The 24,086-nt window shown below is 37.9% G+C and overlaps 1 protein-coding gene across 2 annotated transcripts in view; it reads right to left on the bottom strand.

Annotated features, from left to right (window-relative positions):
* Positions 1-223: 223 nt before the first annotated feature.
* Positions 224-24,086, bottom strand: part of LOC136858307 (centrosomal protein of 164 kDa) — a 208,807-nt gene continuing 184,944 nt past the window's right edge. For both annotated transcript variants that reach the window (XM_067137748.2, XM_067137749.2), the window contains exon 13: positions 224-1,380. In XM_067137748.2, coding sequence (XP_066993849.1) covers positions 586-1,380 — 795 coding nt within the window. In that variant the 3' untranslated portion in view covers positions 224-585. The remainder of the gene's footprint in view (positions 1,381-24,086) is intronic.

The raw sequence follows: 24,086 nt of genomic DNA, 5'->3' as shown, positions 1-24,086 counted from the left end.
GGGGGTTCTACACATCACAAGCTGGGTAACTAATTCAATTGCTCATGAGTGTTAGGATAGGGCTGTTCAAGGATTATTTTAATTAGTGCAATTTACAAGTGCTATAATGGTGCCTGCTTCTAAAATGGGTATACCAACTCTGTAGGGATTTGGGATTGAAAAGAATATCACATGGAAAAATAAAACAAAGTAAAATAAATAAATAAATAAATAAATAAATACATAAAACACAAACTCAGCCCTATGTTTTTCTCTCTCTTGTAGATTACATAGTATTAAACATGATACTACAAATATACATATATATATATTTGGCTTTATGATTAAATATAAAGCTTTATGTAAATAACAACTGTATAAATTAATATAACCTACTTGATGGTTGAACAATAAAGACTAGATTCTGATATTAGGATCTTAAGTTTCTGTGGTATTAAAAATGTGTAACTGGCGAATACAGAATACAAAAAGGTACAGATACATTTAGTAAAATAGTTTTTCAGTCTTATTTCTTGTGTAACTAACAGATTTGTAGCTTTTAAAAGGCACTTTAAAATGGAGGACTAAACTGAAACTTTTTTTTTTTCAGAACTGGATACGATACTTACCAGTACTAGCAACAGATTTGCTACTTGCACTGCTATCAGTCGAAGCAGGTTTTGTGTCTCTAGTAACAGATGACCCTCTCCTGGTTCTGGGGCTTTGGAACAATCTTAATTTGGATGGAGAGGTTACTGTTGAACCAGAGTCTTCACTTGCACTGGCAGCTGAATCCCTTCCTTTGGTTCCAGCCATGGAGCTGTCTTGACTTGATCCAATGGTTCCAACCCGAGCTATGCTGCTAGGCTTCCTCAAGGTTCGTCCTTCTCCATCCCCAAGACGCCCATATTCACCCAACTTTCTAGGTGAGGATATGTTGGATCTGGCAGGTGATTCACGCCCCTTGTTCTCCAAAGAATCTGCCCCCACACATGAATTGGCAGGTGTCTTTCTACCTTCCCCATCACTTAACCGACCATATTCTCCAAGTTTACGGTCTTTACCAGCACCAGGAGGCTTATGTGCTCTACGTGGTCGAGGAAGCGATGTAGGAGGGAGACTACCTGATCGGTTCCTAGCCCCAGAGCTACCCGTTCCTGTAAGACAAGTTTCCTGCATACGCTGCTGTTGTGAGCTACGTCCCTGTTTTTCCAGCAGCATGATCTCTTCAGGACGGCCCTGCTCATATCGATTTGGCACTAAACCTTGCAAGAAACCAGGTTCAAACAAATGATGATGGGAGGAAGTGCCCCCTACACTCGCCAGTAGTGGTTTGGGTATTTTTCCTTTTCTCGGCGTAGTGCTTGTATTAGAGAATCCTGGAAAACAGCAAAGACCCCGCTGAAAAGGAAGAAAGAAAGACAAACAAGAGTTGGGATAGTTCAGGAATAATGATGAATGGTTAGGGTTAGTGTCACACCACGCACACGACATCAACGCATGCTGGCCAGGTAGCAGGTAAGGCTGGCTGGAACTTGGCAATATAGTAACATTTGTAAATTATTAACAATCAAATCACCGAAAACAATTAATTAATTATTCAGTTGTTAGAAAATACCAAAATATTGTTATGTATGAATTTTACATATACTACATGTGTTCCATGCTATCGAAGTTATCCTAAGTGTCCATTAATTTGAAGGATAACAGAATATAAACAGGTGAGAAAATTACCTGACATAATTTCTAAGACAGGTCACAAATTACACATGTTTTACTTATAATTACATACTATAATATATGGAACTTCTCTAAATTGATGGTCTTAACACTACTGAAGTGACTGCTTAGGATCAGACAGGCATAGCTACATTTTTTAGCTTTTTGTTTATACTGTCATAATTTCTATCAAAAAATCCACATCTATCTTTGAATCATACTCCACTGCATGGAGTGTGGTGGGTAGATACTGTATGTGTTTGTCTGATTCAAAGGTAAGTATGTATTTCCTGATCAAAACTTTGGCAGTATCTACAAAAAGCTAAAACTGTAGTTATATCTGTCTAATCCTAAGCAGTCAAAAGCTCATTAAGAATAAATGTCTTTACAGGAATATAATACATCCCCCATCGGTATGTAAAAAATGTGTATGTGACAACTCAAAATCTCTCATCAATAAAAATGACTTATCAAAGAAGAATTTCAGTGATCACTATTTCAAATATTGCTAACTTTGTGTTGAAAATATTGGAACATTTGTGTGACAGAAACCTGAACCCTCCCAGTTTCTACATGGATGTGATGACCCTTTCCATATAATGACTAATGTGCAAAGGTTTTGTATCTTCAAGTCAATAACACAGTTGTAGAAACAGGAAATAGTACTGTATCACGGACCTCTCACATTCGGGCTACTGGGGTGTTAAGGTTAACCTGGCGTATAGTGGTGTATGTTCTGGTACATTCATTTTAAACTTGGGCTAGGAGGAAGTGATACAGATCTTGATAATGGAAGAACCATAGTCGTTAAGACTTTGCAAAACGGCAAAAACTAGGAAAACCACCTGAAGGATGGTCAATGCTGGTCTTTGAACTGATCTGTTCCCAAATTCCCACATAGTCACCACAGCGATTAGCGTTTGTGGGTATTAAACTACCACTGTAAAAGAAGTTACAGAAGAAGTTATTGAAAAATAAATTAAAAGCTCCAACCTAATATTGTGTATAAGTAATCTCCCTAAAGAGGAAGTCAAGTCCAAATGACATGAGTTTTCTTAAAGTGTCTACAGATGTCATTGATTGCTATATTATAGAGTGAGAAATGAATTAGCACTGGCAAGTTGCATGTGAACAGAACATTTCCATGATAACAAATCATAATATTATTATTTACTCCACATCTGAGTGATCTAGAACCAAGTTCTGGCCTCTAATAGGCCAATCTGAAGATCAGTATCTGCATAGTGCATTGTTATCACCTTCTATAAATAGATGACCTTAATGCTATTAAAGCTCATCAAGAATCAATTTCTTTACAGGAATATAATGCATCCCATCTCTGTTCACATTATCTGGACCATATACCAAGTCCAAAAAGAGAAATGGATGACGTTACAATAGACACTGGGGTAGCTCTACTTTAGGGTGTGGCGACACTGCCCATGTGAGTCCCAGAGTACAATGATGTGGTGTGTAACATCTAGTATTAGTATGAGTCCCAGCTCAGGGTTACGAGTGAAGAACTCATTGGCACCTATGGTGGAGAAGGTGGACTTGGTATGGCGTACGTGGTGAAGGAGACTAAATCTAATCTAAATCAATCACTACTGATCTGCATTTAGACAGCCCAGTACTTGGGATTAATGAAGTAAAAGGCATCTGAACCATGTTAGGGGCAAGTATCAGACTTACTCTGAGTGTCTGAACTCATAGTGGGTAGCTCAGAGCTCAGAGGCAGTGTATGATCTCCAAGTTAGGAGCAGCTGTGAACTTAACTCCTCCAAGTCTAACAATCTCAGTTGTATCTCTCACCAATGCCTAATCATTGGCCCAAAACAAAAATCATTTGACTCAGCATGATGAAAAGTTCAAGCATAGGCACTACCCCAAAGTGGTAATCAATCTGCTATTGTCACGAACAATGCCACAATTCTGGGGAGATATATTTTCATTATTGTTCAATCTGGATAATCAGTATAATCAGACTCATCACCTTCATGTTCCTTTACATGCAGTTTACACTGTAGCTCTTTTGACTTTACAACTCTGTGTAACTATTTTTTTCAAGGTAACAGAACGTGTAAATTCTTAAAATTTTGTTTGTTCACTGAGAGTTCCCTTTCCTTACTCCCATCCATTTGTTCAACAATTTATTTTTTCAAGCCTGTTATCTCCAGCTAATAAATAGGAGCCCATGTTTCTTTAGGTCACTTGTAGCAAAATCAGCCTGAAAATAAGTGAAGCAACAGAAATTTGGTCAGTGAACTCAGATCTTTCTTGTAAAATACAGTAGATTATCACAAGAGCCATCTTACTGCATAAATTTGAAACACTTTTCCTTGATATCTCTCACTATACTGCCATTCTAGAAGAACATATAGCCTAAGTTTTAGAAACTGTTCACATGCTTCGATAAGGTATTGTACCTCCTATCTGGCATTCAGAATTATTGCGGCTCTTTCCTATTAAATATTTCATTAGAATGTTGGAATTTCAGTTTTCAATAAAGGCAGTTTTAAAAGAAATGCTACTGTAATGACAGCCAAAACTTGATTAATAAATATGCAATTATAAAAGCTTTTTTTTTTCTTTTTTTGCTAGTTGTTTTACGTCGCACCGACACAGATAGGTCCTATGGCGACGATGGGACAGGAAAGGGCTAGGAGTGGGAAGGAAGTGGCCGTGGCCTTAATTAAGGTACAGCCCCAGCATTTGCCTGGTGTGAAAATGGGAAACCACGGAAAACCATTTTCAGGGCTGCCGACAGTGGGGTTCGAACCTACTATCTCCCGAATACTGGATACTGGCCGCACTTAAGCGACTGCAGCTATCGAGCTTGGTTATAAAAGCTTAGGAAATATAATTATCCCTAAAACAAGATAAACAATGATCTAAATATTCAGATAATAATGTTTTCGCTTTGTACTAGTTCAGTTTTATTTTATGAGGATTGCTTATTTCATTTCACACAAGGATGAATAAGTAGAATAAATGAACTAGCAAGCGAAAGTTTTTGAAGTTTATTTCAAAACTTTCTTGTATCATTTACAGATTGCCATGATGACAAAGAGTACTGAATACAATAAAAATTAATCACCTATGTGGAGATAAATAGTTTGAAAAAATAAAAAAATAAAAATTATTAAGTTAATAAACCATTACTTGAACAGTGCTCTTGAGGTCTGTAAGCATGTCAACACCTTAGTCCCATTTTATCTGATACAGGGTCAGGGATGATACGACATTATATGACATATTTTTGTGACTGGATAACCAGTTAGTGAAGATGAAACAAATGATGGTGAATTAAATGGGAAAAGGAAGTGGAAGGCATCGGCTGTGGCCTATAAATAGGAACTGTACCAGCATTTTTCTGGAAGCGGAAAGGGGAAAAAACAGAAAACCATTCTTAGGAGAGCTGATGTGGGGTTTGAATCCTCATGTCTCCCCAAAACGGAACTTGGCTCCATAACCATAGTGAGTTAACACCTGCAGCCACTCCGCTCGGTGCTCTTAAGATCCACAAGTATGATTCCTTAATGTATATAAACAAAACTTCTGCGTGCAATTAAGGCAACTGATGTAATCACTTTCCTTTTTATGTTATGAGGATTACTTATTTCATTTCACACAAGGATGTATAAGTAGAATAAATGAATTGGCAAGTGAAAGTTTTTGAAGTTTATTTCAAAACCTTCTTGCATAACTTTGTGAGGTCCAACCATCTGCAGAAATCAGTGAAAATTTTGGGATAGTTCCTCTTGCTCCTATCATCGGACCGACGACAGTCAGAGACTTGAGACGATATTCTTCTCGAAAGTATTTAATGGTAGGTTCAAAGATACTTCTGTTTTCTGTATCAACTTCTTCAGGTTGGCACTCATGGGCCACAAATCAGATGGTGGGATCTATAATGTATCCATGGGGAAAGGGTGGCTGAAAAGTGATATCAGCCTATCTATTAATGCAGTCAGTGAAGACAACTTGAATCTCTTCATACACATTAAATTCTTTCTCCTTCAATGCATTAGTGATATATGTTCTGGCTGTATGATGACATGAGTTCTTTAAAAGTTCACCATGCGGACAACCTCCCAGAACATAGGTAAGTATTTCAATCTCCCTGTGGCAGAGTTGTCATTCTGGGGTTTGCCTGGTACACTATGGACAGCTGACACATTTATAGTAATTTTAATGTCTTATCTCCATTCATTCCATGACATTCCTTGGGGTTCTCAGATAAATTTGTTGGCTGGAGTGAACTGCTTAAATAAGAGTGCATTATTTTAGTGCTCTTCTTCACTCCAATTCTCGAAAGATTTTGGTGTTAACTCTGGGTGTATCTTGTGAAAGTCTACTTGGTCCCTTCAGTCACAAATTAAATTAAATTAAATGTTCCTCTCATCATAATTACACCATATAGAAACTTACTTAAGAGTCTTTAAATAAACCAAAGGTTGATTTTTCGACATTGTGCACCTGTCTGTGGTGCTAGCGTCGAAAAATTGATGTTCATGAAAGTTGCGATGAAAGTATCTTAAGTGACATCTACTGACATAAGACGCATACTAAGTTGTCAGGCATAGTTTGAAGTTTACTTTTACTGCTGTAAGGAGTTCCATATCTATGTAAATATTCCAGCCTCTTTGCTTTGGAATTTCAACGTTTACATGTGGTCTGGTGATTCGAGATGTCAACTTTGCTGGCAATTTTAGTGATGTAGAACATGGTGAAATTAATAGTAATGATACAAGTACTGTTAGTGAGCCAGAGCAGACTCAAATGCCGGAAAATGATGATCGCGTGACTCCGAGGATTATGTACTTCTTTGATGCTGCTAATGCAGGTAGAGGTAGGCCTACAATGCTGGAGACAACAAGAACACTGTTATCGGCCTAGAGAAATAAAGAGAAGGAAACCTGCTGAAGAAGAGGAGAAAGAATAAAAAGGAATCCACACAGAAAACTTAAGTAACCGAACCTAACTTCCCACTTTACATGTCTACTCATATTATTTTATGTTGTTACCATAGTTTTGCAAATACTGCACTCAAACTTTAACTAGTGACTGAGAACATATAAGGAACAATTTGTATATAGGCCTATTAGATTTTTCAACTTAGAGAAATGTTTTTCTAGCAATTTTGCCTTGAATTGTGAACGGTTTTAGATTTTGTTTTGTTTTTAAATATTAAAATGACTGTTAGGTCTTTCCATTTCCTGAATAAAGTTATGTCACTCAGCCTACGCCAAAAATGAGTACCAGGTTAATTCCTGGGGGCAAAGGCGGCTGGGTGTAGAGCTAACCACCCTACCCCATCACGTGCCAAGGTTAACAATGGTGTAAGACTTTCCCTCCCTCTCCTCAAAGGGCCTTCATGGCCTGTACGGAGGTGACTTTGCTTTTGAATAAAGTTATGTCCTGCATACAATTAAACTACAGAATCTGCTCTAAAAATGCATATATGTAACATCATTCTGAAAAATATTGTGGTAACTATTGGCATTTAATCCACAGGCTACAAACTGCAGGTTTATATGCTGGCACTACAGAACCTAAAGGGCTAATAGTTTTTTTTTTTGCTAGTTGCTTTATGTCGCACCAACACAGATAGGTCTTATGGTGACGATGGGAGAGGAAAGGCCTACGAGTTGGAAGGAAGTGGCCATGGCGTTAATTAGGGTACAGCCCCAGCATATGCCTGGTGTGAAAATGGGAAATCACGGAAAATCATCTTCAGGGCTGCCGACAGTGGGATTCGAATCCACTATCTCCCGGATGCAAGCTCACAGCTGCACGCCTCTAACCACACGGCCAACTCACCCAGTGGCTAATAGTTTTGTTCTCTGTACATCACAAAGGACACTAGGAAGTGTTTTGCAGTCAAAAATTGAAATTTTATTTTTTCTAACTGCACGGCCAACTCACCCATTGGCTAATAGTTTTGTTCTCTGTACATCACAAAGGACACAAGGAAGTGTTTTGCGGTCAAAAATTGAAATTTTATTTTTTGGTGTGATATCATTCCCTGGAGTGTACTCTACATGCTGATATAATTATTTTTTACATGATCACAATCTGAAGTCCCCAAATCGGTCTTTTAAATATGGCATCTCTACAGCCACACCCTCCTTTCAAGCTTGCAATGATCTGCAAATGTAACTGCTGCAGCTGGAACAATTCTCCTTATTATTTACGAGTCTGTGGTAAATGTCAACTGATAGGTTGGTATATCTGACCACTCAGGAGTAGTTATAAAATCACTGTTGCACAGAAATCAATAAAAGTTGACACACTGAAAGAATGAAGCTTTGTGTACACATTGACAAACTTTTACAAATATTCATCCACAACTACATATTTGAATATTTTTTCTTAGAAGTCAATTAAAACAAATACTTTGCATTGCCATAATTTTTAAGACAGGTAAGACAGAAACTTGTCAGTATATTTGAAACCCCAAGAAGATATGGTGCAAGTTTCATATTCCTAACACTTGTGGTTGTCGAGAGAAAGGAACATCAACTTAGAAAAATAGGTTGAGATAAATTGAAACCAAGATGAAGGATTCCTCAGTGCATTCCTGACCCATATTCTGGATCATTTGGATTAATTTATGCAAATTTACACACAGTAGCTGAAAGCAGTTGTAAGCTTGTTACAGAATTACCACTCTTTACAAAATTACTGTCACTTATATTACTAGGCACAGAAAGCTTCTTCCTTGACATACTAGGACTTACAACAGGAATTTCTGTTAAACTGTACTGTTACTTGGCGCTGAAACTCTATAATCTAAATTATTAATCCCTGCTACATCATTATCAATACTATTTACACTTTCACTACCAGCCTGCTGATTACTAACAATTTCACATGCACATCTTTTTCCTTCCAAAAGTGTCTTAAATACTTGAGCAGACCGAGGCATTTTGAATAAATGTTTGATTTAATACTGAAACAAACAAGAACAAACTTGTGCTCCAGTAAACAACACCAATCGAACAAGTGATGATTGGAAACCATTAATATGCAGTACAGTGACAAGAGTGTGCCACCAAACCACACTGCTAGTCCAAGAAATTTGAAATTAGGGAGTTTAGTTTAAAATTTATACACACCTCACCAAAAAGATGGGCATAACTGCAGGTGTCAACTAGACATTTAAATGCGATATGGGTTGTCAGAAATGACTTTCAGCAATTTAACTACCAAAATCTTATTAAACATACTTCAAATAACTAAAATTCCTAAAAACAAAAAAGTTACTTTTCTGACCCTTGTTGGCGCAACCCCCCCCCCCCCCCCCAAGCAGTTTGAATGAAATATGTTGGCAGCAAAGACGAAAAAATAACATAATTTCAAAGTATTTTTGTATTTACTAATTGAACTGTTTCCTTTATCGACAGTTTGACAAATACCAATAACCACTGAAATGTAAATCCTCAAAGTGGACAGCAAACCACTGCCTGCAGCAATATGTAATCTATGTAATAGAGCTGTAGTCTTTGAATCTGGTGATAATGAACTGCTCTGTTCACATGTTTTATTTTTTGGCAATTAGCCAATGGTCTTAGTCTTCTCTTTTAAAAGTACTTTTATAATTAGAGGCTTTAAATAAAGTATGTCACCTCTTTAATAGTTTGGTTCTCTGCAGCACATACTGTTTACTTAAGAAGAAGTTATATCAAGCAGTCCACAAATAAATCAATGGGTAAAATAGGTCAATATTTGAAAATCACAGTATTTTGACTCTTGTGTATTGTTAATGATCATTAGAAAACATAAGAATGAAAAAGAAAGTGATACATTTTCGAAGGGATATTCGGATGAAATCAAGGCCTTAATTTGGCTGATATAAAATGTTGGCACTGGCAATGAGGTAACATAAGAGCAAATACCATAAGTGGTATCCAGGTAAATTATCTTTCTGCTTGTCAAGAAGCTTGAATTCTGCAGCCAACTGCAGCAGAAAGAATGCAAATCCAACCTCAATCTTCTACCTCCCCACTCACCTGCTCCAATTTGCCCTGCTTCCTGTGCCAGAATCAGCTACTATCTGACTGACAGCTAGTGAATGATGTACAGTCATGTTCCAAAGAGCTACAAGTTGCTCTATAAGCATGCTCATGGTTGTTCTGTGGCATATCTCTTCTTTCATTTCAGTGGTATAATATCTTCTAAGAAAACTTTCTAGAGTGACTGGTAACAAATTTAGGAATGAAATAAAGCATTGTGATGAAGAGAAGAATTCAGGGCATTTCACAGCATCACTGCTACTGGCTCCAAATTATCAACTCCAACAAGAAAAGAAAACCATCCTCTTTTAAAAGATAGTTGGACATCATTGACTTCTCTGCACTATCAAACATTGTTCATTCATTTTACACAGTTAAGATGGAAGTTCCTACTTTGAGAAAAAAATCATTAAACAGCCAAGAGCGACTTGAATTTTACAGGAAATTAAAAAAGTTGAGAAAAATTACAAAATCAATGGGATTCAAATTCAAGAAATACAAGAATAACAGACGTGTTAATGAAGCGGAACAATATCATTTCTTGGTGTGGTAGATACAGACGTAACAGAGAATCTGGGAACTCTTAACTAGTTAAGTATGCCTATTTTTCATTCTCATTATACTGTCAATAAATACTGGCAAAAAGTTGATGAATTTGGTTTACGGAAGAATAACAGCCCTGGTGAAAGTTTAATAATTGACCATGCTGGTGGTAGACATGGATTTGCACCTAGTGCCTTGCTAAAATTCAAAGCAAAATTGAAGAGCAGCAATTACCATAATAAAATGAATTTTGAAAATGTTAAAAGGTGAAATGAAGAAAGATGGACCAAATTAAGCACCGAATGGGCTGATTGTTATGGACAACGATACTTCATATCACAAGATTCCTAGCAAAAAAAGCCTGCAATATAAGCTTCAAAGAAACTTGATCTCAGTGATTGCCCGGAAACAATAACATAAAGGTGTGATCTAAATCCCACAGAACTTGTATGGAATATTGTGAAGGGTAGGATAGAAAACATCAATCAGTGGATAAAAGAATCTATAGCCTTACAATGGACGCTATAGAATCTGTGAGAGCACAAGAGCGGCAAAATGCGTGTGGTCATGTGATACAATTAGGGCAACAGAACTGAGAAAGAGTTCACATCATGGAAGGGGAAAGTGAGAAGATTTTAACATAGCTTGGAGATACCAGTGACAATAATAGTGGTTTTGAATACCCAGTATTGAACTACTCAGCTAGAGAAAAGGTAATATTCTACTCTATGATACTAGTTGTTTTGATGGCAAATTGTCTTTCATTTAATTTGTTCATCTATCATGCCTGGCTGGCCGCGTTTCCTCACACCATTGCCAACAGTGCTGGAACCTCCTTCTTTTGTGGCGCAAAGTTAGACTGGCTACATAGTAGAGAAGTGAGGCTCATCCACATATGTCCCAAAGGACACAGGTAGCCAGTTGTGTTATGTGGCCAACTATCCTCTGTCTAAATACTGTATTCTTTGCTCAGTACCCATGACAGATTACATATTAGAAGAGACCCCTTTCCCCAAATTCTTATAAATTGTACGGTAGGTGTAATATAAGCGGTTCTTAATGTCTACTGATCGGTTTGCGAGCGTTTTAGTCACACCATATTGCAAATCTTGGTCATTTTATCTTTTTCTTTCATAAATTTTAATGTAATTCACCATTTTTTGGGTGAATTTCTATGTAAATTTGTGATTTTAGACAAATTTTTCAATGCAAACCATGATATATCACAATACATCATCTGCAAATCGATATATTTCCATATCTATGTATCGATTAGCGGTACCTTGATGTTTGAGATACTGAAAATGATTCCTAAGGTTAAATTTGTGATTTTAGACAAATTTTTCAATGCAAACCATGATATATCACAATACATCATCTGCAAATCGATATATTTCCATATCTATGTATCGATTAGCGGTACCTTGATGTTTGAGATACTGAAAATGATTCCTAAGGTATCTGGTGATGCTACTATGTTTATGCCTGCATTATTTAAACCATTTTGTATCAGGAGCCTATATTGGATATTCAGACTTGTTCTGAAATTGTTTTAGCATTCCTTTTTGAATGTGTATATGTATTTGTGAATAACTTATAATATATCAAGTGATGTCCAGAAATGTGTTAAAATGTTTTGAACATGCATAAATATTTTTATTGGAGAAGTTTCTTTTACTGCGTGTAGTATTCATCATCATCATCATCATCATCATCATCATCATCATCATCATCATCATCATCATCAGTTTTCTGCCATATGGCAGGGTCTTCACATGGCAGCTCTCCACGCAATCCTGTCTCTTGCCACCCTCTTTGTTTCCTCATACTTGTATTCTATCCTGATACTGACCAGCATCTGATATCTTCTCCATCCTCTTTATCTTTTTCCATTTACCATTCCTTATATAGCATCTATAAGCAAGCAATCTCTCCTCATCCAATGACCAATCCAATTGTGCTTTCTCTTCTTGATTACTTTTAATATATTTCTCTCTTCCCCAACTCTTCTCAAGACTTCTTCATTCTTTACCTTTTCTATCCATTGTATACTTTCCATTCTCCTCCAAATCCACATCTCAAATGCTTCCAGTCTTCTTTCGTCTTCTTTTCTCAATGTCCATGTCTCAGCTCCATACAGTGCCACACTCCATACAAAGCACTTCACGAATTGCTTCCTCAAGTCTCTATCCATGCCCCCACGAAAAAGTCTACTCTTCTTATTAAATGCTTCCTTCGCAATCGCAATATGAGTTTTCACCTCTCGACTGTACCTCATGTCCTCTGTTATTACACTTCTCAAGTATTTGAAAGCATCCACTTGTTCTATTATTTCCTGGCCTAACTTTATGGTTGTCTTTACTTTTCTTGTACTTATCACCACACATTTTGTCTTTTTATTAATTCTCATTCCAAATTCTTCACAGACAGCATTTAGATCTGTTAGCATCGTCATCATAGCTCGTTCACTCTCTGCCAGTAGGACAATGTCATCAGCAAATCTAATACATTCTATTCTCCTACCACCAACTTTCACTCCTCTTTTTCCATTCATGCATTACTGGATAATCTCTTCCAAATACATGTTGAAAAGTATGGGGGAGAGACAGCAGCCTTGTCTTACTCCCCTACCAATTGTGGTTTCCTCTGTCATCTCATTCCCTATCTGCACTCTTATCTTCTGCTGTAGATATAGATTCTTAATCAGCCTTCTCTCTTTCCAGTCGACTCCATTCCTGCTTAGAATGTCCATTAACTTTTTCCACTGTACTCTGTCAAAAGCTTTTTCCAGGCCAATGAACACAGCATACATTTCTCTTCCTCTTTCAATGTATCTCACACCTAATGTTCTTAATAGTTCAATTGCATCCCTTGTTCCTTTACCTCTCATGAAGCCATACTGTTCCTCAGAGATACAGTTGTCTAGCCTTCCATGAAGTCTTCTGTTCAGTACTCTCAGTAATACTTTGGCTGTATGTGTGATCAGACTGATGGTTCTAAAATCTTCACATTTCTTTTAATTCTTTTTCTTTTCAATCGGTACTATTACTACTAAAAGAAAATCATCTGGCCATTCGCCAGTTTCATATATCTTTTTACAGAGATATGTTAGCTCTTTCACTCCTTTATTTCCAAGATCCTTAAAACGCTCTACCGGTAATCCATCAATCCCACTTGCTTTGCGATTCTTCATTTCTTTTAGAGCTTTTCCTACCTGCCCTTCCAGAAGGCTGTATCCTTTTTCATCTTCTATTACTCTTGTCTCATCTTCTATTTCTATATCATTTGTTCTTTGACCATACTCATATAGGCATATTCTTTCCACCTTTCCTTTATTTCCTCAGGTTTATCACCAATGTGCCATCATTTCTTTCTATTTCCATACTGGTCCTGCTTTTCCTCCTTTCAAATACCAGTTCTGAAGCTAATTTATACATCATTTCATATTTCCCTTCCTTTTCTAGTTTCTCTATTTCCTCACATCTCTCTTTCATCCATTTCTTCCTTGCTTGATCTGTTTCTCTCCTTAATTTGTTGTTCAGTTTTTTGTACATTCATTTCCCATCCTCAGATCCTACATCCTTCCATTTCGTTCTTTCCTCCATCTTGCTCAGCATTGCATTTGTGACCCATTCTTTCCTTATTCTTGCAGATGTCCTTTTCCCAACTACTTCTTCTGCAGAATCTGTGAGGTTTCCTGTCATCCTCTTTTATGTCTCATTTGCACTTTCTTCATTAGAACCTCTATTCCATTTTGACATAAATATGTCTTCCAGCTCCTTATATTTACCATTTTCCTTTAGAATTTCTAGGTCAAAATATTCTCTTGGTTTACCCTTTCTCAGTATTTTTAACCGCACTGCAAATCTCCCACCATCAAGTTGTGGCCTGAATCTATCTCTCCTCCGGGGTATGCTTTTGCATTCTTTAGAAAGTTTCTGTACCTGTTCTGTATCATGATATAATCAATTTGATACCTCTCACCATTCAACCTGGATGTCCACGTGTAACGCCGTCTCTTGTGATGTTCGAACAAAATGTTCCCAATCACAAGTGAGTTTTGTTTGCAGAAATTAACCAACATTTCACCCCTGTTGTTCCTTGTACCCAGTCTGAATTTACAAGGACTTCTTCTTTTCTTCCTTCACCAACCACTGCATTACAATCCCCCATTACAATAATGCAGGCACATCTCTTCTCCTTTACCAAAAGTTCTTCAATGTTTTCATAGTATTCTTCTACTTCCTCATCCTTGTGTTGGCTTGTTGGCATGTAAACTTATATTAGAACAACATCCTTCTTGTCACCCTTTAATCTAATCTTCATCAATCTATCATCTATATAGACCATCTTTAATACCTTGTTCTTCAGCCGTTTTCCTATTATAATTGCCGTGCCATTACTACCACCAGTTTCATTTCCTGAATAAAACAACATGTAGTCTCCACTTTCTACCTCACCATAGCTTCTCCATCTTACTTCACACATTCCTAAGGGATCCGGTCGATTTTTCTTCATCTCTTGTTTCGCATTTTCCAGCTTGCCACCGTGTAGCAGTGTTAGAACATTCCATGTTCCAATCCTTATCTTCTCTTCCTCCTTTTCCTTTTTCCTAACCTGCTTTGACCTTCCTTTCTCATCTTCCTTCAACTAATCTTTGGTTTGTCTCACTGTTATCCCCTCTCGGAGATCCGATTGATGGGAAGTTTTACTTCCGGAATCATTTACACAAAGAGCCATACCATGTGTTTCCTGGGAAATATAATGTGGTAGTATTCCGTTACTTTCCACATAGACAAGAATCTGCCCAAACTAATGGGTGATTATCCCATTGTGACCGAAGATGTTCATGTCCATTGTAATGGTGACAACAAGTGTGGACTCAAATTCCTCGGCAACGCTGGTGAGAGCATGCAGAGTGCCTGTCTTTGTCATGGTTTCCACGGCATTGATGGCAAATAAAATAAAATGGCTGGCACTTAGGGCAAATGGAAATACAGTAAAAAAATATATCGAGTGTCTCTCTCAGGGGGTCTAGTAGTGTTATCTATGGATTGGAGACAAAACAAGATGACTAACGTCTACGGCATAAAAGACGCAGAAGACTTATCTTAAAAAACCAATATCAAACGATCACAGATTCAGCAGACAACATCAACACACACTCAATACATGCCACAATGTCACAAACACTGCCAGGAAGCCGCTAACGAAGCACAGTTCCCCCTTATAGATGGATATATGATACATTAACATCACGCATGATTCTGCGTTTGGCAGCCATTTGTAAGTAGTATTAATACAAAATTATCTTGTATTTTTCTATGCTGTAATTTTTTTCTATTCCATTTGAAGTCAATCAATCAATCAATCAATCAATCAATCAATCAATCAATCAATCAATCAATCAATCAATCAATCAATCAATCAATCAATCAATCAATCAATCAATCAATCACTACTGGTCTGCATTTAGGGCAGTCGCCCAGGTGGCAGATTCCCTATCTGTTGTTTTCTTAACTTTTTCTTAATCAACTGCAAAGAAAATGGAAATTTATTGAACCTCTCCCTTGGTAAGTTATTCCGATCCCTAACTCCCCTTCCTAAAAATGAATATTTGCCCCAATTTGTCCTCTTATATTCTAGCTTTACCTTCCTAGTGTGTGGCCAGACCAAAAATAATAAAACAGGTGACTATTGAGTTCAATAAGATTTTATGGCCAAAACCACTGACTAACCAACTAAAAAAATAATTAACAACTAATTTCACTAAATCACTTAAATCAATACGAGGATGGCAAACCATGATATGTCACTTTTTGGCCATTTTCTTATTTTTAGCCAAAGTAGTTAATATTATGAAGATACACATGATGGTAAAGGTTGGTATGTCAAGGATTTGTAGTGAATTGAGATTTTCTGTTTCATAGGGTACTCCTAGGAAACAGATTCATAAAAGAGCACAGCCTTTGCCCTGGGACTCTCCATTATTCGACCCCTCCCCAGCCACCAAAAAATGACGAAGAGTGTTCATGGATCACGGCTCTCTGTGGCTTGGTCATTCCAGCTCTGGAACTTTGGGTTGTTAGATCAGAAGCGTAGTACTGTGAGAAAATGCGTGGTGTTTCATTTGATCGAGTATTTCATATGAAAGCATTGCTTTTAATCGTGCCATTCCTGCTGATGCCATTGTAATGACCTCTGTTTGTTTCAGCTGGAAAACTACTAAGGCAGTCTTTCTGAGATGTAAAAAGGCAGGTGGAGATTGCGTGCCTGCCATTATGACGACAACTCCCCAACTTGATTGTGACTGATGGTAGGCAAGCGGGCCTACCGTTACAATGAAAATTCCCTAATCCATTCTTCATATGAGAAGAGACGTTTGGTGACTTCCCTATCACGTTTCTAGGGTAACGTTAAAAGCTATGCAATTTAATACAATCTTGTTCACAACGTGTACACTACCTAACCTAGAATTCTGTATACAATGTAGAATTCCGTAGTGAAGCACAGGTACATCAGCTAATATATATATATATATAATGATATTATAGAATTGTACTGTATATATGAAATAATACCTGCATATTTTTTATCATAATCTGGCAGCAAGTCGAGGTACAGGTATTATTTGTGCCAAGGTTGGTACAGTGCTCTTGACACAAAGTAATCTCGAAGCTGGTATTTTTCCACCTGCCCTGTTGGTAACTCTGTTCCTACCAAAACCATGAAGTGTGCCACGTACATACTGCATCATTTGCACAGTGTCAGTTTAAGTAGTAGTACGTGTTTAGGACGGCTGGTGTGATTTCTCTGACAGATCATTCACGGCTAAAGAAAAGCTTCACATTATTGAAGAGGCAGAGGAAATTTGTAATTGCGCCGCGGAAAGAAGGTAAGATGAAGTGAGAGTTGTGGTACGGTACGTGAGTAGAGGGAAAATAAAGCTCAAGCCTGAGACTTACTGATAGTCATACCATAACCTAATCTCACTGGAAATGGTAATGGTTTGAAACAAAATGACAAATCATTTGAGATCAATGGAATTATTGGTATGAAAACCAGTATTTTCCTTTTTCTTTGCCGGTTAGGATTACTGCCTCAATTATATTGCTAAGGTGCTGTTATAAGCATAATTGTGTGCCATTACATCATATCGGCAAGTCAATATTTCGTGATAGTATAACTGGCGATCCAAGTTTTAGCTTCAATACATGCAAAGGCATACCAAGCGAATTTAATGAATTTAAAAATTATGTTGGAAAGTTCACACTTTCATCCTAATCCATTATTGTGTCATCGATTTATATATTTTTCTTCCCCTGGTATCACATTCTGTATTCTCTCATTTATTTGTTGCACTATATCATTCTTTGTACAGCAGCTAAAATAGCTTGCTAATACAACCATTATTTTTTCAGGTAGTTTCTTTCTATAAATGGATACGCATTTTCGATAAGCTGTTCTTCTGTTCCTACCATGTTGCAATAATCTTCTGTTAAAATAAGTTTACCACACTGCAGATCCAAGGGATAGGTATCATTTCCAATTTTTACAAGATTTTTGGCATATTCTTGTGCTCTTGGATCTCCTGTTATTAATGCACGCATACTTTCTGTTAAAGATAACTTTTCAATGCGATTCCAGAACATTAATTGCTTTAAACTGCTTTATACTTGCGCTTATTTCATCTGCGGGTGTCAATTTTGGAATTACCAACAATGTCTGCCGTAAATCTCCTGATAGTAGTAATCAAATTCCTCCCATTAGTCTTGTGTTCTTCTGAAGACTGTGTGATGTTTTATCTAGCACCCTGTCAATATATTCTCAAATTTGTAATTTTATAACAATTATTTTGACTCATAAATGTTTCAGAAAACACACTCCCTTCGTCAGCGACTTCTACATCACAAAACAAAACTTCCCATATTCTAGGATCTAACAACCTACACTTATACAGAAAACATATTTAACCCTTAACTCAACATGACCGCGGTGGAAAAGTAAACACGTGCCACACCTCGCTTATCGCCCTGCCAGTATATTTGCTTGCAGTACCTTTCTATTTTAAGATGAGCTCTCCACTGTATTTATCTTATCTGTCATAAATAACCGTGCAGCTGCGATAAGAAGCTGATGAGTTTCGTAGCGGCCTGGGTGACCGCACGTCCATGGTTTGAAGCAGTCTTCAGTTGATAGTGCTGTGTGTAGCAATGAGTCAGCGTGCAGGTACTTCGGCGAGTGTCCGAACATGTGATGCAAATTACAAAGGAACAATTACCGAGTGGTTTGAAGAAGACATGAGTGATGTGGACGATGGTGATACTGAAATAGAGAGTGATCACAATACCGATACTGAGACTGGAGGAGAGGGAGAAGAAGATGAAAGTTCCGCGCTACTGCACGATGATTCACGTTCTAAGTGTTTTTATGGTAGAAATAGGTACAAATGGTCGTCTGTGGAACCTCCACAGAATGTGCGTACACCTCGTCACAATATCGTGATTCACCTTCCCGGTTTGCGCCCTTCAGCTCGAGTTGGAAACAGTGTGGATCCTGTTACGGCATGGACACTAATATTTAGTGAAGAAATGGTGAACTTACTAGTGCGATGGACAAATGTGAAACTCAGTGCAATGACAAATAATTACCGAAAGTCTATCCGACCAGAATTACAAAATGTTGACGCAGTTGAAATGAAAGCTTTTCTAGGCCTTCTTATTTATGCGGCGGTTTTCAAATCTAACAAAGAGGACATCACTTCAGTCTTCGCAGCTGACGGTACGGGCCGTGAAATATTTCGTGTTGTGATGTCAGGTACAAGGTTTTCTATTCTCCTGTGCAGCCTGCGTTTTGACAATCCTGAAGACAGAACGCAGCGGAGAGAGACAGATCCTATTGCACCCATATCTGAGCTTCTGAATATGTTGATTCAGAACTCTCAAAGGTGTTACTCCATTGGCACAAATGCAACAGTAGATGAGATGCTAATTGGTTTCAGAGGTCGGTGTAAGTTCAGAATGTATATTCCGAACAAGCCTGAGAAATATGGAGTGAAATTGATGTGCCTAACCGATTCGAAAAATAGTTATTTGTACAATGCATATATTTATGCAGGGAAGGACACTGATGGAACAGGTCTTTCAAGGGAAGACAGAAAATTTTCAAAGCCAACTCAGGCAGTTCTTCGTTTATCGGAACCAATACAGGGTACAAATAGAAATATAACAGCTGACAATTGGTTCACCTCAGTGGAGCTTGTTCAGGAGCTGAGGAAAAGGGGACTCACTTATGTTGGGACAGTAAGAAAGAACAAGAAGGAAATTCCAAATAACTTCTTGCCTTCCAAGCAGAGAAAGGTCGGTTCCTCTGTGTATGGCTTCACGAAAGACATAACTCTTCTCTCACATGTTCCGAAAAGAAACAAAGCTGTTTTGTTAGTATCCTCTATGCACCATGGGAAAGCAACTGATGCTGACACGGGGAAGGAAGAGATGATTCAGTTTTATAATTCTACGAAGTCTGGATCAGATGTCAGTCAACTACTGCACAGGTAGAAGAACAAGAAGGTGGCCGATGGCAGTCTTCTTCCGTATCGTCGATATTGCAGCTGTGAATGCGAATATCTTGCATCAGTCCTATCGCGAGAGCCCCCAAATGACCAGGCAACATTTTCTGAAAGAACTTGCTGCTCAACTCACTAGGCCACACATGATAAGAAGATTATCAAATCCCAGGATCCCAAGAGATATTCGAGGCGCTAGGCTATCTCTAGAATTTTGAGCATCCCTGCGGAGAGTATCAACATTTCCGAGGAGAAGCTTGAAAAACGGATAACTTGTCGTCTGTGCCCACCAGCAAAGAAGAGAAAAACATAAAACAAGTGCTACAGATGTGAAAAACCAGTATGTTTGGAGTGTACAAGGAAGATCTGCTTCGAATGTGTTGAGTGAGAGTAACATTGAGGGCCAAGTTCAGTGCTTGCAATTTCCACCCCAACAAGAGATCAGTCTAATGTGTCATTAATTTTCAGTGCAGTGGTTATCAAACATCTTTAATACCCAAGTTAGGGTCAATTTTTGTTGATAGTGTAAAGGATATGTGTGTGTTTAAATGGAACAGTGTATTCTGAATAACGAAAATTGCTGCGACTGCAATCTGAAGGTATGAGGGTTATACAAATTAACAAATGGAAAATATTTTTGTGGTTTTGGGTTCAATAAAGTGTAATTATTCAAATAAAAGCAGCTAGCAATTTATCTCATTAACCGTCCCTTCCGTAGTCAAATTAATTTTCATGCGGTCTCAGTGACCTCACGTCCATGTTGATGTCACTGAAAATGTACGTCAATAGTTAAGGGTTAAAATCATAAACTTATTTTAACACACACTAAAACATTTTCTTGACACTGTTTGTTGTTCTTAATGTGGTAGAACACTTTAAAAAACATACTGAAAAATAATCTAGTTTTTCTTGCTTAAACTCAGAAGAAGTTAAAATCTTGGTCTCGCTGTTAAAAATCTTTAAAAAGTGTTCTTGTCCTCCTTTGAATCGTTACTCTTCATAAAATCTTCTTCTTCTTCTTCTTAATCTGTTTACCTTCCAGGGTTGGTTTTCCCCTCGACTCAGCGAGGGATCCTAACTCTACCACCAAAAGGGCAGTCTCCTGGAGCTTGACACAATGGGTCAGGGGATACAACTGGGGAGGAGGACCAGTACCTCGCCCAGGCGGCCTCACCTGCTATACTGAACATAGGCCTTGTTGGGGGATGGGAAGATTGGAAGGGATAGACAAGGAAGAGGGAAGAAAGCACCCGTGGCCTTAAGGTCGGTACCATCCTGGCATTTGCCTGGAGAAGTGCGAAACCACGAAATACTGCTTCCAGGATGGCTGAGGTGGTAATCGAACCCACCTCTACTTAGTTGACCGCCCGAGGCTGAGTGGACTCCGTTCCAGCCCCCGTACCGCTTTTCAAATTTAGTGGCAGAGCTGGGAATTGAACCCGGGCCTCTGGGAGTGGGGCAGCTGATCTTCATAAAATCTATTATGAACAATTGCCTCTGACTATAATTTGTTGAACAGAATCGTGTTATGCTGGTGTTAGAGCAATAAGAGCGTGCTATAGGAAATTCATAACGACTGGCTGTTTGTGTGACGCTAAAAGACCAGGCAAACCGGGCCCGTTGTCTGAGAGTATGGATTGCATACGTCAACTGTTTCTCCAGTCCTCAAAACATAAAGTAAATAAATATATCATGCAAGCTGGAAACTGCAAATGTCTCAGAAAACTATCTGGTGTATACTACAAAAAAAACTTGCCTTTCAACCACACCAGCTGGAGTTAATGCAGGCACTCAGTCCTCAAGATAATAGGTTACACATCATCAACTCTATGAGGAGCTAAAAGCGAAGCTGGAGGAAGACAGCAATTGCTTAGCCGATAAAGTTGCATTTAGTGACAAGGCAACGCTCCATGTTTCTGGTGCGGTCGATGAGCACAAGATGCATATTTGGGGTTTGGAAAATCCATACATACGAGTGGAACATGTCCATGACTTTCCAAGTCAATGTGTTTAGTGCAGTTTCTTCTCAAAGTGTACAGACTGTTTTTCCTCACTGAGAGAGCTGTAACAGGTATAAGATGAGTCCCACAAGAATTGTTCTCCTTCCTGCATGCTGCGTGTCAGTAAACAAACACGTGGTCGCCACCACACCGTTTCTATATGTCTGCAGAAAACTCATCAACTTCAATGAATGGATAATCAGATTGAAAAATAGATGTTTTAGATCATTGACCCCCATCCACTTCTCACAACTCAAGACACAAGGATGCATGTTACTTCTGCGGTACTCCTTAGATCTTTTTGCTCTGAACCACTTTGACTTCACTTTATGTATCGATCAGAATGAATGGTGTTGTAAAAGTCCCTACAATTTCTTTTAGCACTAATAGTGTACCAAACCCCTATTTTAAGGTCCTAAAGTGGACTTTCATGCATTATTCTTGGATTCTCACACAACTAATACTGGTTATTTTGCAAATTTACACATCCATGCAAATAAAACCATGTCTCATCAGTAAAGAGCAATAACTCAGGATTCAATTTACCAACGTTAACAGATTGAAGAAACCAACTGCAATAATGTTTCTTGCAGCTGGATCTCTTGGGCTTAACTTTGCACTTCTGCAACTATGCCAGGCTTAAATTTCAGTTTCCTTGCTGCTAAGACAGTCAGTTGTTTAACTTATTTTTTTGTTTAGCACTGACCCCACAGTGAATTTATTCACAATCTTCTAATTTCCATAATGTGTTGGCACTCGTACTCCAGAAAACTGTCTTAGAATTCTCTTCTTGCTCTCCAAGCAGGTTTGTCCTTTAAAAATCTACAGCACATGAAAATATGCTGTTCAACACTTAATTCAGAAGCCATGGAACACGCCAAACTGATCAATTACTGTTGTATGAGAAGCAATCATACTGTATAGGAGCTCATCACAGAATAGCTGAGATCATGACATCATTGGCTGAGCTATATGAGTCAGACAGCTATTGCATCATCCACTTGCCCAGGCACGGCATAGGGAATAACCGGCTACTTGATTGAGGTTCGCAATGCATCAGCTATTTGGACATGGTTGAAAAAATGGTTAATGCCACAATGGCAAGAAGATAGTGTGGAAAGTGATGTCGTTTTCCAACAGGAGAGAGCAGCCATGCAATTTCATTCTGATGTCCATGCTTATCTCAATGCTACACTTCCTAATCTCTGGATCGGGTGCCCTTGAAATGCAGGCTTAACTTCCATGTAGTGGTCCCCAAAGTCACCCTATCTGACTCCAAGTGACTTTCTCCCATGGGATTATGCTAAAGATTGTGTTTGTGTATCCCATTTGCCACAGGATTTACCAGGGCTTCAACAAAGAATCACTGAAGCAATGGATACTATCAACATCGATATGTTATGTGTGCAGCAGGAACTGGGTTATAGGATTGGTGTTTGACAAGTCACCAACGGCACACATATTAAGCATTTGTGAGGTAAGGTAAAATCTTGTACAGTTCCTTTGTATGTTTCACTCCTTACTGTTCATCTGGTTTTTGTTCTGCTGAAGTGTAAAACTCTGGAGGGATTTATATAACTTACCCTGTATATACCACACATACTGGAGTGACGTAATCAGAAATATGTCACATTTTATTTTATTTGTATTTTTTATTTTTAGAAATTTATGATAAATTTAAAAATTATTACATACTGTAGCCAATGCCAATGTCAAATTCTGCTAAATGTTTCTAAAATCTTAAAAAAATGATTTCTTGAATAATGTATAGACTGATCCATCCCTTCAGAGTATTAAGAAGAGAAAAAGTATACCATTTTTTCTAGCAAATTTTACTTCAGCAATGATTATTTTATGATTATTCACTGAGATTACAAAAATAAAAATAAAATACATCATCACCCATCCTTTTTTATTTTTATTTTTAGGAACTTTATATTCAATACATGCATTTAATATATCTGTCATTGTTTGCAATGAGTTTGGTTATCTCCTCACAAACTCATGATATACAGATGAAACTAGGCATGTGTTTAGGGAGGATGACTATTTCCAAAGAATGACCTATCCAGGTAATAAACTACATACACTAACTTATATGTTTAATATTATGACTATTAATAACCTCCAAAATATATTTTCTTACTTTAAAAATGGACAACTTCTTAATAAGTAAATATGTAACAGAATGTTGTAGTGGTTCAAAGTGGCAATTATTTTTATTCATTACTGCACAGCCCAAATGTAAGGAGAAGGAATAGA

The sequence above is a fragment of the Anabrus simplex genome, chromosome 1, assembly GCF_040414725.1.
Source record: "Anabrus simplex isolate iqAnaSimp1 chromosome 1, ASM4041472v1, whole genome shotgun sequence".
NCBI classification, from domain to species: domain Eukaryota; kingdom Metazoa; phylum Arthropoda; class Insecta; order Orthoptera; family Tettigoniidae; genus Anabrus; species Anabrus simplex.
This window is presented reverse-complemented; position numbering and strand designations above follow the sequence as displayed.